The following is a 16,322-nucleotide window of genomic DNA, read 5'->3' on the forward strand; positions in this document are numbered from 1 at the left end:
CCTCCAGCAGAGCCAGCGCTGATTGGCCGAATTCCGTACTCTGGCCAATCAGCACTGGCTAATGCATTGTATTGGCGTGATGAAGCAGTGCTGAATGTGTGTGCTTAGCACACACATTCAGCTCTACTTCATCGGGCTAATAGAATGCATTGGCCAATCAGCGCTGGCCAATGCATTCTATTAGCGTGAACTGAGTTTGCACAGGGGTTCTAGTGCACCCTCGGCTCTGCTACATCAGATTGCTACATCTGATGTAGCAGTGCCGAGTGTGCATCAGATGTGTAGTTGAGCAAAACTGACTCAGCACTGCTAAGTCTGCATTCGCATAGGAATGCATTGGCCAGCCTTCGGCCAATCAGCGCTGGCTCTGCCGGAGGAGGCGGAGTCTAAGGTCGGACCTGAATGGAGACTGGTGTGGAGCGATCTTAGACTCCGCCTCCTCCAGCAGAGCCAGCGCTGATTGGCCGAATTCCGTACTCTGGCCAATCAGCACTGGCTAATGCATTGTATTGGCGTGATGAAGCAGTGCTGAATGTGTGTGCTTAGCACACACATTCAGCTCTACTTCATCGGGCTAATAGAATGCATTGGCCAATCAGCGCTGGCCAATGCATTCTATTAGCGTGAACTGAGTTTGCACAGGGGTTCTAGTGCACCCTCGGCTCTGCTACATCAGATTGCTACATCTGATGTAGCAGTGCCGAGTGTGCATCAGATGTGTAGTTGAGCAAAACTGACTCAGCACTGCTAAGTCTGCATTCGCATAGGAATGCATTGGCCAGCCTTCGGCCAATCAGCGCTGGCTCTGCCGGAGGAGGCGGAGTCTAAGGTCGGACCTGAATGGAGACTGGTGTGGAGCTATCTTAGACTCCGCCTCCTCCAGCAGAGCCAGCGCTGATTGGTCGAGTTCCGTACTCTGGCCAATCAGCGCTGGCCAATGCATTCTATTAGCCCGATGAAGTAGAGCTGAATGTGTGTGCTTAGCACACACATTCAGCTCTACTTCATCAGGCTAATAGAATACATTGGCCAATCAGCGCTGGCCAATGCATTCTATTAGCTTGATGAAGCAGAGTGTGCACAAGGGTTCAAGCGCACCCTCGGCTCTGATGTAGCAGAGCTGAGGGTGCACAAGGGTTCAAGTGCACCCTCGGCTCTCCTACATCAGAGCCGAGGGTGCGCTTGAACCCTTGTGCACACTCTGCTTCATCAAGCTAATAGAATGCATTGGCCAGCACTGATTGGCCAGAGTACGGAATTCGGCCAATCAGCGCTGGCCAATGCATCCCTATGGGAAAAAGTTTATCTCACAAAAATCACAATTACACACCCGATAGAGCCCCAAAAAGTTATTTTTAATAACATTCCCCCCTAAATAAAGGTTATCCCTAGCTATCCCTGCCTGTACAGCTATCCCTGTCTCATAGTCACAAAGTTCACATTCTCATATGACCCGGATTTGAAATCCACTATTCGTCTAAAATGGAGGTCACCTGATTTCGGCAGCCAATGACTTTTTCCAATTTTTTTCAATGCCCCCGGTGTCGTAGTTCCTGTCCCACCTCCCCTGCGCTGTTATTGGTGCAAAAAAGGCGCCAGGGAAGGTGGGAGGGGAATCGAATTTTGGCGCACTTTACCACGTGGTGTTCGATTCGATTCGAACATGGCGAACACCCTGATATCCGATCGAACATGTGTTCGATAGAACACTGTTCGCTCATCTCTAATAATGATCATAATAAGTCATGCTGCCCTCTATGGGGTATACATGTGTATGGTTGTTCTATTCAAGCAGTACATTAGTATTTATAAAGCCTATCTCCGCTAAGCACACAGTTTGCCTGGTTTACGTAATCTCCACAACCTTCTCCTGAACTTGTCTATTTGATATTGTTCCTGGAATATTTTGGAAAAAAAAAAAGCAGATGAAACGTGTCTCATTCAGCAGCCATAATAACATTTTAGGCAGGATGAAAGCTGCTGTGTCTTCTGAAAATATACCTGCGTGTTTCCAAACAAGAACATTGCCAGGAGTCACATTAGAGGACCACAGCCAGCTTTGTACACGACAGGCCGGTAAACAAGGACTTCAGGGCACGGTTCACCGGATCTGTATGTAGTGGCAACAGTCTGTGAAGTCTCTCTATTGTGTCTTCATGTTAGAACTGCAAACATTGATGGCTATAAATAATATTGTAATAAAGAAAGTCTTATCAATTACGCATATTCCACAGTGGAACTTATTGGCGCTCTGCCACACGGAAATCTGAAGGGTAGTAAATATTTTTTATATATATTTTTTAATATGTATTTGTATCTACCAGCTTGTACAGGCTCGCTTCATTCATACGTCATATAAAATGAACATGTATGACCGTCGTTATTCAGTGACCTTATACAGTGTAGGACTGTAGGGTTCCATGCACATGGGGCAATCCGGGCAACACATCTGGTCTGTACGTCAGCCGGATTTTCTGTTCCAGACCCAGTCGGGAGACGACACTCATGTGATCTACAATGCTAGGAGTACTTCCGACCTCATGGCTCTACTGTCCATACTATATACATAGGCAGACAGGGGTCCCAGCATTATAGATCACTATGTAGCAATGACTTCCATCTCCTGACTCTGAGCCGGGAAATCTGGTCAATGTATGGACTGGATTTTCCAGCTCGGGTTTTTCATAAGGCCTTACACTCCTCTTTGACCAAATTTAGGGTGCCAATATACATTAGAGTAATGGTAGACAAATTCTATCATCCAAGTCAAGTCATAGATTATTGTCATAGTGTCATAGATTATTGGATTGTAGAAGCTTCATTGGAATGTACAGGAGATAACACAGTAGGGTGAACGGTCAGAGTAGCAAATATGGCTGGTGTACAAAGCTATTGGAAGTAGAAAATTTCTCCATTTATTAGGCTGAAGACCCACGTTGCAGAAGCACAGCTTTTTTTGTTTCAGATTTTGTTGTGGTTTTTTGAGCCAAAGCCAGGAGTGGATTGAGCAGAAGGTAGAAGTATAAGAACTTCCTATAAATTTCCCATTCCCTTTGCTCAAAAAATTGCAATAAAATCTGCAACTGAAAAAGCTGCATTTCTGCAACGTGGGGCTTTAGCCTTATGAAGTCTTCGGTGAGTCATCCAATACAATACTATGCAGAGGTCACTGCTGCAATGAAATCCCCTACAAAATTAGTGTAAGGGTTAAAGTAAAAATTTCAGGATATTGTACTTTTTGTTAACTATAGATAGTGAGATGGATAATTAAAAATCATCAAAAATTCTTAAATATTTCTCATGAAAACTTTTCAATACCACCTGCAAAATGTTTTTGTAACCTAGAAGTTAGAGGCAACTGGATCCATACATCTGGGCGATACATCTGGCGTACATGTGAAGCGATTTCCATTGAACGTGGTGTGAACAGAGAGCAGTTTCCAATACAGGACTTTCTATACATGTCTTATAACACAATGTCTCTCTTATTATCAACTCAATGAACGTTTTTCTTTCATTTCCTCAAATCTTTTTCCTGCATACTGCCAGGTGTTTGTCATGAAGGCGGGTTACTTCTTGAGGTCTAATAGGTTTAAACTATACAGATCTCTCATTGAATTAGGGTTCTTTCACATGTAGTTTTTTATTTATTGATTTTTTTTTTTTTTTTTTTTATGGTCCTCTATCAGAATGGACATCCAACGGTAATGTTAACACCCCCTTAGTAAGCATAATAAATAAATAAAAGTTCAATTTTCAAAGGACACATGGTCAACCAAAAATTTACCATTTCCGATGACTCTTATTGTATATATGTGAGTATTTGTGTAACTACACATGACCAAGATCTAGCATTAAAGACAATAATTGAGCGCTCTTTCCTTTTTCTCCTTGTAGGCAGCTCCAGAAAATGGTCAATGATATAAAGAAAAATGAAACGGGTCTATTCCAAAAAATCAAGAAGTAAGTCATATCCAAATGAAAAACCATTTTGTTATTGGACTCAGTGTTTATTAAACATACGATCCCCATTATTATATTAGTATAGGGTCACCAAGGACAATAAAATCAGGATAACCTCTCTTATAAATCTGGAACCAGTAGTGATCAGTGAGCAGCTGCACATTTTTCCTGCAGTGGCCTCTATAGGAGAAATGTGGTATTACATGGTGTCAACTCATTTGAAAAGGCAACCTTGTAATATACATAGCTGTGGCCAATCTTCCAAATCCAACTCCTATATTTTTCCACACTGACTTCCTCAAAAATGATAATGATGGCCATGGGTTATCCTAATGGAAGACCCTTTTTTTGCAATACTATTGGCAAAGCTTTTTATCTTTCGTATATTCAGCCCATACCTCCTTGAGCTGTAGAATGGCGGCAAGCATCGCCCTGGCCAGATTTCCTGTTTTACATGTCTCATCCAAAACAGATCTATGTTGCAATTTTGCCTTATTAAAGCAGAAGTATCACATCTGACACCAAACTCCACCAACAAAAAGCACTATTACAGAAAAATGACAACGTTAGAACGTCACCATCGGATCCATGATGTGTCACCCTAATCTGTACAGGTCAACCTAAGGGTAGTGGTGAGAGGAATTGTGATAGAACCAGGGAACGGGGTCAACATCACATGAATAAAACAATATTCATAATCCTCTCTAAGGCATTAATACTCATATTAGTTAGTCAAGGGTCCGCTATCAGTGAGCGAGAGAGAGAGAAATTCTACCAAAATCCAAAATATTTGCATTCAGAAAGCCAAAAGTTCCAAGTATACAATAGTAATTACCTTTTATTTAGAGTTCTGCAGTGTATCAATATTATTTTGTGTATTCCTTATTATTGTGTGACTTCATATTCCAAGGCTTCTAATATACATGTAGTAATGTTTACATTGTACGAATTTTTCAGAACTTTATTGATAATCTACAGTCACCGGCCACTTTATTAGGTACACCTGTGCAACTGCTCGTTAACACTTAATTTCTAATCAGCCAATCACATGGCGGCAACTCAGTGCATTTAGGCATGTAGACATGGTCAAGACAATCTCCTGCAGTTCAAACCGAGCATCAGTATGGGGAAGAAAGGTGATTTGAGTGCCTTTGAACGTGGCATGGTTGTTGGTGCCAGAAGGGCTGGTCTGAGTATTTCAGAAACTGCTGATCTACTGGGATTTTCACGCACAACCATCTCTAGGGTTTACAGAGAATGGTCCGAAAAAGAAAAAACATCCAGTGAGCGGCAGTTCTGTGGGCGGAAATGCGTTGTTGATGCCAGAGGTCAGAGGAGAATGGCCAGACTGGTTCGAGCTGATAGAAAGGCAACAGTGACTCAAATAGCCACCCGTTATAACCAAGGTAGCCAGAAGAGCATCTCTGAACGCACAGTACGTCGAACTTTGAGGCAGATGGGCTACAGCAGCAGAAGACCACACCGGGTGCCACTCCTTTCAGCTAAGAACAGGAAACTGAGGCTACAATTTGCACAAGCTCATCGAAATTGGACAATTGAAGATTGGAAAAACGTTGCCTGGTCTGAAGAGTCTCGATTTCTGCTGCGACATTCGGATGGTAGGGTCAGAATTTGGCGTCAACAACATGAAAGCATGGATCCATCCTGCCTTGTATCAACGGTTCAGGCTGGTGGTGGTGGTGTCATGGTGTGGGGAATATTTTCTTGGCACTCTTTGGGCCCCTTGGTACCAATTGAGCATCGTTGCAACGCCAAAGCATACCTGAGTATTGTTGCTGACCATGTCCATCCCTTTATGACCACAATGTACCCAACATCTGATGGCTACTTTCAGCAGGATAATGCGCCATGTCATAAAGCTGGAATCATCTCAGACTGGTTTCTTGAACATGACAATGAGTTCACTGTACTCCAATGGCCTCCACAGTCACCAGATCTCAATCCAATAGAGCATCTTTGGGATGTGGTGGAACGGGAGATTGGCATCATGGATGTGCAGCCGACAAATCTGCGGCAACTGTGTGATGCCATCATGTCAATATGGACCAAAATCTCTGAGGAATGCTTCCAGCACCTTGTTGAATCTATGCCACAAAGAATTGAGGCAGTTCTGAAGGCAAAAGGGGGTCCAACTCGTTACTAGCATGGTGTACCTAATAAAGTGGCCGGTGAGTGTATATTTAAAGGGACTTTCCCATTTCAGCAAATAAATGTCATTGTTTGTATAATGAAAGGTTACGTAATTTTCTAATATATATTCTGTATCAATTCCTCATGGATTTTCAATATGAAGTCATTTTTTTTATTTCCAGTCTGCTTCCAGTCCATGGTCATGTGATTTCCGGTCCATGGTCGTGTGATATACGATCCATGGTCGTGTGATGGACACACAGGTGCACAGCTCGTTACAAGGCAGTGGTTTGATAACTGTGCTGTCACTATAATGTGCTGTGCACCTATGTGTCTGTCACATGACCATGGACTGGAAGTAAACCAAAAAAAATATCATCAAATTGTAATCTAGAAACCCATAAATATTTGATACACAAAGTATATTAGAAAATTGTACAATGTTTCATTATATAAAGAATAACATTTATTTTCTGAAACTGGAGACCCCTTTAAGTGAGTGAGAGAGAGCTGCAGTACCACTCATGGCCACTAAACAATGTATGGCGCTATGACTTTTTTGGTGCCATTTGGCTCCTTTAGTCAGCTGATCAAGAATCAGACCCTCACAGATCTGATAGCTAAGGATAAATCATCAATATTAAACTGGTCTTTGAAATCCATGATGCAAATATAGGTCATCAATATCAGACCAGAGCTGTACAGAGCTGGATGTAGAAGGCTCTGTACACTGTATATTGGCCATGGTGGAGTACTGCGGCTCCTCTCTCATTCACAGACTTACCAACAGTCCATAAATTCAGAGATGGTCCATAAAAATTCTTGACTTGGATTTTCTTGGATTCTCATATTCTGAGCTAAAGACGTGTACAATATTACTTCTATTGTCATCATTAATGTATGCACGTACAAAGTTACCCATGATTTTTTTGGTTGGGAAAAAGGGGCGCTTGCCAACTCTTTACTGTCTTTAACTGTGTGATAATGTGATCCATCCTTCTGCAGTCTATGGGTGTAAGCTCTGTTTCTGTCCCTCAATATTTAGGTTCCAAAATGATCAGGTGGCGTTAATTTGTAAAACTGGGAAAGATACATGGGATCGGTATGGAAATCAATCCTTGCATGCTTCAGTCTGCACTTTGATCAGTTTATCGTCTCTGCTTGTTTTTTGTGTGTTGTGTCTTGTGTATTTTAACAAAATTTACTCACTAAAATGTTTCAAGTAAGGGCGTGTATATCGGCAGCTATGGGACTTCAGCTAAAGTTAGCCTCCTCGAAACCACAGGCCTTCTCTCCTTCAAAGAATGGGAAGGAAGAGATGAATAAGTCTAGATTCACATCTGAGTCAGAGCCTCCAGTATAGAGTCTAAATTAGAAGATTTTGAAATCAGTCATATCATTTTGGCTTAAGATTGAGCGCCGTAAAAAACAAAGTCTGTATAAAAGTCGCACAAATGCACTTTTTCTCAAATTCTACCCCATTCTGAACTTTTGCAAGCACAATTTATTTATTTTTTTTGGCGAAATCATGGAGTAAATAATGGATACCTATTGGACCCGATGATAGTCAACAGGTCCTTCAAGATTCATTGTTGTCTGTCACTAGACTGTTATGAATACAACTATATAAATTTGGTATCCCTGAAATTATACCGAAACATAGAATACAAGTAACAAGTCACTTTGGCTGCACAGTAAGCGTCGTAAAAACAAAGCCTGTAAGAAAGTCACAGAAATGCACTTTTTCTCCATTTCTACTCCATTCTGAATTCTTCTGCAATTTTACAAGCACAATTTTCCAGTCTGGCAAAATAATGGAAAAAATAATGGACACCTGTCAGAAACCCATTATAGTCAATGGGGTCCCTCAGGATCCGTTGTTGTCTGTCACTAGATGGATCCATTTTAATGTTGAGCGATTCCTATGTAGGAAGAGAATAAGGCTTAGTTCACATTTCCGGCGGCAGAAGCCACCATATATTGACGGAAAGAAAAGAGTTTTCTCTCCGCTGGTTTCAGTTTTGAAAAGGCAGACCCTGACGGACCTCATTTATAGTTAGTCGGTCTACCAGTGGACATGAAGGATGGAGAGATTGACGCAGATGGGAACCTAGCCTATATCTGGTGTTGTTTGAAAGCAGAGTTTCAACAAAGAACTTTAGAACTTTCTGCTAAAAGAAACTACAATGGGTTAAAATATATTACAAAAATGTTCAGCAAGCCCCTCCCTCTACAATAGCATATATAAAGTTACACTGTCATACATATGAATAAACTAGGAGTCCGGGTAAGTCAAGGTAACCTTACACAGGACAAAATAAGCTGAACCTCCGTCAGAGAACCCAGGCTATGCTGCGATAATAACGGGCCATGTGGAGTTGACAATGGAGTCTATCAATTGCCACCATGGGTTGATTCCTATATAACTTATTAGATCTAACTGGTGATCTATCCTGTGTGTACACTGGTAATACTTGGTATCAGCACGTGTATATAGGTTGACCTGTGTAATAAGAGGGTGGGTCGTCATTACCTTTGGTGGGAACAAACCCCAGTCCAACATTGCTGTGAGGTTATGAAGACTATGAAAATTAAAAAAAATTACTTGTAAGATATTGTAATGCCAAGCTGTAATGTATCTAGGCAGTGAAGGAGGAAATATTTTGGGCCATGTGATTATGAGTGGAGACCAGGAGAGACATTTTATGTGCTCTTTATACTCTATATACTCGAGTTCCTAGATAATGGCCGTGTGGTTATAACTAAAAATAAAAAAGCAGAAGTCAAAGAGACTTTATATATTGTGCAACTGAGTATATGACTAATCTACAGGATTGAATAAAATTTAGTGAGTGGCCTACTAACTTCCTGCAGAATATTAGAAACTACAATGTACATACAGCAGGGAATAAAGAAGACTTACACCCAGAAATTTTCTAGAAGTAATACTAGGATCTAATTGTGACTGCCAAAAAGCTCAATTCTTAAAGAATAGGAACTCCTGTCTTCTTCTAAACCCTATATATTAAAGGGGTATTCCCATAACCCTTGTTCACCAACCTGCAGGCTCTGTGCTCTGTTCACTTCCTGGTTTTCTAGGCACATTGGTGGGCGGGGTTTCACTTGCTCTGCTATCTGCTATGTTTGCAGTCAGTAATGAGGGATTGGTGGTAATGAATTACCACAGTATGAAGCTGATGTGGAAACTGATGTAGCAGAGCTGGATTTGAGTCAGGTTACATTACATACAGAGGTAATGGACTCCCTATCTCTGCCCTTATCAGCCAAATTCAATTAAACTGGCTGATAAGTGGAAGAGGTGAAGATAGACAGCTCAGAAATACCGAAGCTCTCACCTCCCCCCTCCCCTATTTGAGGAGCTCTGTTACTTGTCAGACATAAACAGCTCAGAGCTGCTGCCGAACACTCAGCCCCTCCCTCCCCCCCTGAGAGCAGGCAGCTATATCACTTGGGAACTGAGCAGATAAGCCCCGTGGCCATAGAAACAGAGTGTAAACAATTAAGCGAATAAATTAAGATAGCGGCCAAACAAAGCAGTTTTGATAAAGCAATGCATTTAGGAAAAGTCGTAAATCCACATAAACTAGCAGTATAGATAGGATGCTTTTCATGGGACAACCCCTTTAATGGATTGTTGAAGGGTCCTTTAGAAGACTTCACACATGCTAAAGATTGTTGTTCATTGTCTTCCTAGCTGGAATGGTCTTAAAGCTCACGGACAATTAGGTGAGATCCCTAATTTGGGGATCACAACCAAATTGTACCACAACAGCGGCATATAAGTTACGATCAGATGCTCACAACCTACAGTTCATTAATGGGGTTATGTGGGCATAAAAAACTTTTGACTGCATTGCGTAAGCATACTGACTCGATAAGAAGGTCCTCAGGGCTAGATGAGCATTGCGAAGGGCAGCGGGGACCAGAAGTCTCATTCCTATGTCTAATTATACTCTGACTCATGGTAACATGACCAACCCCACTCTACCCTATGTAAAAGCAATAGGAGTAGAGTGCAGTCAGTGATGTCATAGGAATCCAGAGCAGCCAGGGAGCGGACCTTCATCTATGGAGTAACCATTTTGATTCCATGCAGTGAATACACTGTAAAGTTTTTTTTCTCCTCACACAACTCCTTTTGATGCCAAGGGCTGGGACTGACTAAAAATAGTATACTCAGCAATACTTCCCTGTCCTGGCCTCCAGCATTGATTAATATATGGGGATACAGACATTTATTGCTGCAACTTCTTAATGTTTTATGTAGCATTACTGTTAATAAGTTAACCCCATTGTTTGCAATTCATTAACCAAACCCTCTTTCCCTTCTAGCTTCATCTCTCCGATACTAACCGCCTACTCCATGTGCTTTGCATTGTACGCATCATATACTGTATACGTCTGCCACTTGGCCTAAACCATATAATGTAGCTTTCCTATGTTATTGAGCTGTTTTTGTTAGTTTTTCCTTTTATTGTCATTTGTATTAACACATTATGGTTTTTTGTAGTATAACAAGCAAGCCGGCCCCCCCAACTGTGCCAAGAAGAGACTACCAGACAGGTAAAAGACATTGTCCCTTTTTTCATAGACTTAAAATTTTCTCTTAAAATTCTCATTCTTGGTATAACTTTTACTGTTGTCTTCCTCTACAGGTTCAATGGGTGTAGAAGATGAAGAATGGGTCAATGAGTTTGTAAGAATTTTTTTTTTCTTTTTTTTTACATATTAGTTTATTTGAAAAACTAGCACCCCTCCAAAAAATAAAAGCCCATGGTCCTTGAATAAAAATAGTTGCCATCACATTAAATTATGAAAAACCTATAAAAAGCATTTTAATAAGATATCCTGACCCCATAAAAACGATTTACTTTTAGTTCAAAATGTAAAAAAAATGGGAAGATGCTTCCATTTTAGAATTTGGGGGGTTCCCTTCCATCATTCCCCGACCTCTCGCATTGATAACATATTCCTATGTGATAACTTACTGTACATCATGTAACTAGGTAGCCAATCACTGGCTACAATTTGTAAATTCCAAAAACAGCATCACATCTGTCAATGGGTTGTGTTTGGTATCGCAACTCAGCTCCACTAAAGTGTATGAGGTTGTGCTGCAATACCAAACACAACCTGTAAGCAGGTGTGGCACCTTTTTGGAAAAAATTGAGCATCTTTTTCTAATGTAAGAAGTATGAAAGTTACCCAGTGCAAAAAAGTAATTTTTTTATGTAAAAAACCCCCCACAATTAACAGCCATTGGTTGGTCCCAAATAACCAGAGTTTTTGGTAATTTTATACACCTGGTAATTAAATAAGATGGATTTGCAGCAATTATGCAAGACCACTGCTTCATCCAAATAGGTAAAATTGGGGCTTCTATTCTTGTGACAGGTGGAGGTCACATTGGTTGGCCTTCCAAGGATCTAGCAGTTATCCTTTATCCAGGTGATAACTAGTTATTACTGAAATACCACGTTAAGGCTTCTCATAGCTCTCATAGATGGTTATGATTTCTTGTGTAACCTCCATTTTGGATTCCAGGGCCATGTGGTGCCATGCCTGCCACCATTTCACACTCCTCTTTGTCTAGAGAGCTCACATCCCCCTAAGGGCTCGTTCACATCTGCGTTCTTCTTTCCTTATTGCAGGTTTCCGTTTCCTGCATAAAACAGATGCAGGAGACGGAAGCCTGCAGGAGACTTTCTCACCCATTCATTTGAATGGGTGAGAAAGCTGTCCGGCCGTGCGCGGCAGTGAGCGTTTTGCGCTCTCCGCTGCGAAACCGGGTTTTATAATCCGGACACAGAGTCGGACATGCAGTACTCTGTGTCCGGATAAAAAAATCCGGTTTCGCGGCGGAGAGCCTAAAACGCTCACCGCCGCGCACGGCCGGACCCGATCTATGGTTTCCGTCTTCTGCCATGCAGAAGACGGAAACCATAGTACGGACACATTGAACGCAGGTGTGAACCCAGCGTCAGCCTTAATGGGATACAACTTCTCTCCAGTTTCTTATTCAATAGCTATGTGCCAGAACTATTTTACAACTTTGCCCCCAATCATGTTATACTAATTCTACTAGTCCAACCTGTTCTTTGTCTATACAATGTATTTAAACTACCTCTTTCCTTCCATTAAAGCAGAACCTACTATATACAGCATAGCTGTGTGTGTTTCTCTAAGCTAGTTTATACGTCACTTTATTCATTTGGACTTCAATATGTTGATATTTAGAGTGGATTGCGCTAACAAGCTCACAATTTTTTGCCTTTATTTGACAAAGGAAAGTGGAAGCGACTATGATAGCCCAGATGAACATTCTGATACAGAACATTACGTGGTCCCTTTAGATGGTGAAGATGACAACTACGAACCTCCCCCGAATGACAATCATGTCTCATCATCATTTAAGACCATGACCGTAGTGGGGGACAATGCATATGCAGGTATCTTCAGTGAGGAAAATGAAGAACAAAGTTTTCCTTTAATTTTGCATAATATATAATTTGGGTTTTTTTATGTCAAAATCCCTACAATTTTTTTTGGCCTATCCTTAGGATAAGCTAGAAAAGCATCAGATCAGTTTTTATGTCAGTTTTTATGGGTTATTTCCAACACCTATACTGTACAGCGCAGAGAGTCCTCACGCCTGATTGGGAGCCATTATTGAAGCTCTGGTCTCTTTGATATCAATGGGAACAGAGCTGCATTAACAGAATCCAGCCATTACACAGTATACAGATCTATCTTCTTCCATCTCCTTGGTGTTGGAAACAACCCTGAACAACTGATGCTTGCAGGGGCCGGTTGTTGGACCCACAACCAGAGATTTATAGTCTATTCTAATGATAAAAACATCCTGGACAACCCCTTTAAGGACTCACTCCTGCTTTATAGTTAGATTATTGTTTTTCCTTCTTTTGGTTTATTTTACTGCAGTTTTAGTCGCTTTTATATCAATAATTCAGTTTAACCTCTTTCTTCAACAGATAACAGAAAAAAAACAGATCCAATGAACACACATATAAGGCAACCTCCCAAACCACATGATCCATTTCCAAAGCACCCCCAACCTTTACCCCCAACTAACAGTCGATCACACGCGGCAAACAAACCATTGCCGAAGCCAAAACCGACTCCAAGACCTCAGCCTACCTCCTTACCACCATCCATGTTCAAAAAGCCTGTGAGTCTACCAGATCCGGACTGTGATGATGAGGTAAAAAGTTACAGGGTTCAGGGTTTTATGCTTTGCTCACATCAGAATTCATATCTATTACTTGTGCCATGACTTAGGTGGGTCAAGGTCTAGATAAGGTTGACTTGGGGGCTCAATGGGGACATTCCTATAAACCAGGGGGTTGTAGCCTGAGATTATGCAATTTTAAGATGGCTTCAAGAGTATAATGTAAATATACAAAAAATGTCCCCGGAGATTCCCAGACTTTCCCCTTACTTATTGACATTAAAGTTGCTGAGCTAGGTGACAAACTTTCATTGATAAGCCTCCGCTAAACCACATTCTCAATTAAGTCATCCATTACCGGTCTAACTGGTTTTCATAATACACAAGTCAATCCCAGGGTATGACGCCTAATAAATGACTTAGTGTGTTTAATAATGGTTTTCACATTTACAAAGGCATAAGAAAATGTACACCCGAAACTAAAAGTAAATTTGTAGCCAGGTTGATTTTTTTAAAGGGGTTTTCCAGGACTATGATATTCATTGTGGCGATCTCTTCCCAAGTTACCAAGCACAGCGCCATAGATTTTATAGTGGCTGTGCTTGGTATTGCAGCTCAACAAAATTCTTTTTAATGATACTGAGCTGAAGGATGACCATGACGTGACTTCACTGGCCTGAGAAGAAGTGGACTTCAATATAGTAGTCTTGGAAAACTCCTTTAACAGTATTGTTGGTCTATACTTAGGGTAGGTCATCAATATCAGGTTGGTGGGGGTCCACTACATGGCACCCCTAACAATTTAAACATAGTGTATAGCTAAAGCAGATGGCTTTGTACATGTTGTACTTGGTATCAAGTGAGTTATTGGAGAACCCCTTAATGAAGACATTTATGAAGGAGTCAAGAGTTGGACTCCAACTTCACAGTTCTGGTAGCGCCTAGGTCTATCTCAAGAACAAGTCCCCATTCATGACTGCATGTGAGCAAGTAATCTTGTCTATTATCGGAAGTTCTGTACAAGGGAATGAAGAGACTTGCACATGTGTGACCTTCTCTCATTCACTGGGACATGTTCCCGAAATAGATGTGACCTCTATTAGACATTTATGGCATATCCTATATAGGAGTGTTTTTTGTTTTTTTTTCTTTTTTTTCCAATACGGACTTTCCTCACTGCTTATATTAAATTTATTTCAGGAAAACTACATTGTACCAGAACCTGAAGATTATATTGAACCCACCAAGGAGCCACCTACAAAACGTAAGAGCTTCCCATATCCTGATAAGTAATCTACAGTATGAATAATGGTATAAAGTTTTTTATTGCTCTTGACAGATAGACAACTGTTCTCTGCAGAGAATTGTAGTAATATAACACAGCAAAGAGGACAATGAATGGCTGGCTGAATTTGGTCATCCACCATGGCCTCTCCGTTGTTCGGGTTCGTCAGGAACAATGGAGGTGCAATGCTAGTGTTAAGCTTTTGCACAGAACTGTATACTTGCCCTAAACAGATAAAGGATAAGTGGTGCTTGGTGGAGCTCTTAAATTTATTGATTATATTAAGGGTTGATTCAAGGTCTATGGAGCCCTAGAATATGCAATTTACCTTCTGTTGTAATGTAAGTCACTTTACAATAGGATGTGGTGCTCGAGACCCTTATCTGGGCACACTATAATTTAGCTCTGATTCCTTTATACCTCTTGCAGCTCCAACAGTGAACAGGCAAAACAAGCCGATGCCTCCACTGCCTACAAAGTCTCCCACCATCCCACCTCCTGAAGCGGACGATAAGGGTAAGATCACGTGTTATATGTTGACTATCATAACATGCCTCTAACATACAGAATAGTCCACATAATGCGCAGTTGTATTGATTGCACTGAACCATCCCAAATACTTAATGTTACATGTAAAATAGATCTCCTGTACTCTGTTTCCCTATGTGAACGCGCTTACGATGACCATGCACCCACAGGCTTTCCTTCCTATATCTGAAGCAAGAGCTCCCCCCAGTGGGGTCTGCGTAAAATATTTAGCTACATTTCTGCATACGTTAAGAGTGGTGCAGGAGTTAAATTTATACGTCACCCATCCTATACAAGGTGCAGTATCTTATTCTATTAACTATAACTGATCCCTTAGAGAATACCAAGTCACCAATATCTAGAATAGAGAAATCGCAGAGAGAACAATATACCATTTTCAGATTACTGCATGAATGTTATGTGAAGCAGACGGTCAGTTAGTGTGTGACCGAGGGATGAGTCATAATTTAGGTAGGGGGACCTGGTGATCGGGCCCCATGTAATCAGACACTTATTCCCTGTCCTGTAGATGTCCCCCTGTCCTGTAGATGTCCCCCCTGTCCTGTAGATATTCCCCCTGTCCTGTAGATATCCCTCCTGTCCTGTAGATGTCCCCCCTGTCCTGTAGATGTCCCCCCTGTCCTGTAGATGTCCCCCCTGTCCTGTAGATGTCCCCCCTGTCCTGTAGATGTCCCCCCTGTCCTGTAGATGTCCCCCCTGTCCTGTAGATGTCCCCCCTGTCCTGTAGATGTCCCCCCTGTCCTGTAGATGTCCCCCCTGTCCTGTAGATGTCCCCCCTGTCCTGTAGATGTCCCCCCTGTCCTGTAGATGTCCCCCCTGTCCTGTAGATGTCCCCCCTGTCTTGTAGATGTCCCCCCTGTCTTGTAGATATCCCCCCCTTGTCCTGTAGATATAACCCTGTCCTGTAGATATAACCCTGTCCTGTAGATATCCCCCCTGTCCTGTAGATGTGCCCCCTGTCCTGTAGATGTGCCCCCTGTCCTGTAGATGTGCCCCCTGTCCTGTAGATGTGCCCCCTGTCCTGTAGATGTGCCCCCTGTCCTGTAGATGTGCCCCCTGTCCTGTAGATGTGCCCCCTGTCCTGTAGATGTGCCCCCTGTCCTGTAGATGTGCCCCCTGTCCTGTAGATGTGCCCCCTGTCCTGTAGATGTGCCCCCTGTCCTG

General features: G+C 41.9%; 1 protein-coding gene across 2 annotated transcripts in view; it reads left to right on the forward strand.

Annotated features, from left to right (window-relative positions):
* BLNK (B cell linker) overlaps positions 1-16,322 on the forward strand; it is a 94,821-nt gene that overhangs the window by 65,260 nt on the left and 13,239 nt on the right. For both annotated transcript variants that reach the window (XM_075258486.1, XM_075258487.1), the window contains 8 exons: positions 3,898-3,963; positions 7,160-7,216; positions 10,646-10,698; positions 10,791-10,831; positions 12,422-12,584; positions 13,128-13,357; positions 14,525-14,588; positions 15,039-15,125. In XM_075258486.1, the coding sequence (XP_075114587.1) occupies positions 3,898-3,963; positions 7,160-7,216; positions 10,646-10,698; positions 10,791-10,831; positions 12,422-12,584; positions 13,128-13,357; positions 14,525-14,588; positions 15,039-15,125 (761 nt within the window). The remainder of the gene's footprint in view (positions 1-3,897; positions 3,964-7,159; positions 7,217-10,645; positions 10,699-10,790; positions 10,832-12,421; positions 12,585-13,127; positions 13,358-14,524; positions 14,589-15,038; positions 15,126-16,322) is intronic.

The sequence above is a fragment of the Leptodactylus fuscus genome, chromosome 10 (assembly GCF_031893055.1).
Source record: "Leptodactylus fuscus isolate aLepFus1 chromosome 10, aLepFus1.hap2, whole genome shotgun sequence".
Classification (NCBI taxonomy): domain Eukaryota; kingdom Metazoa; phylum Chordata; class Amphibia; order Anura; family Leptodactylidae; genus Leptodactylus; species Leptodactylus fuscus.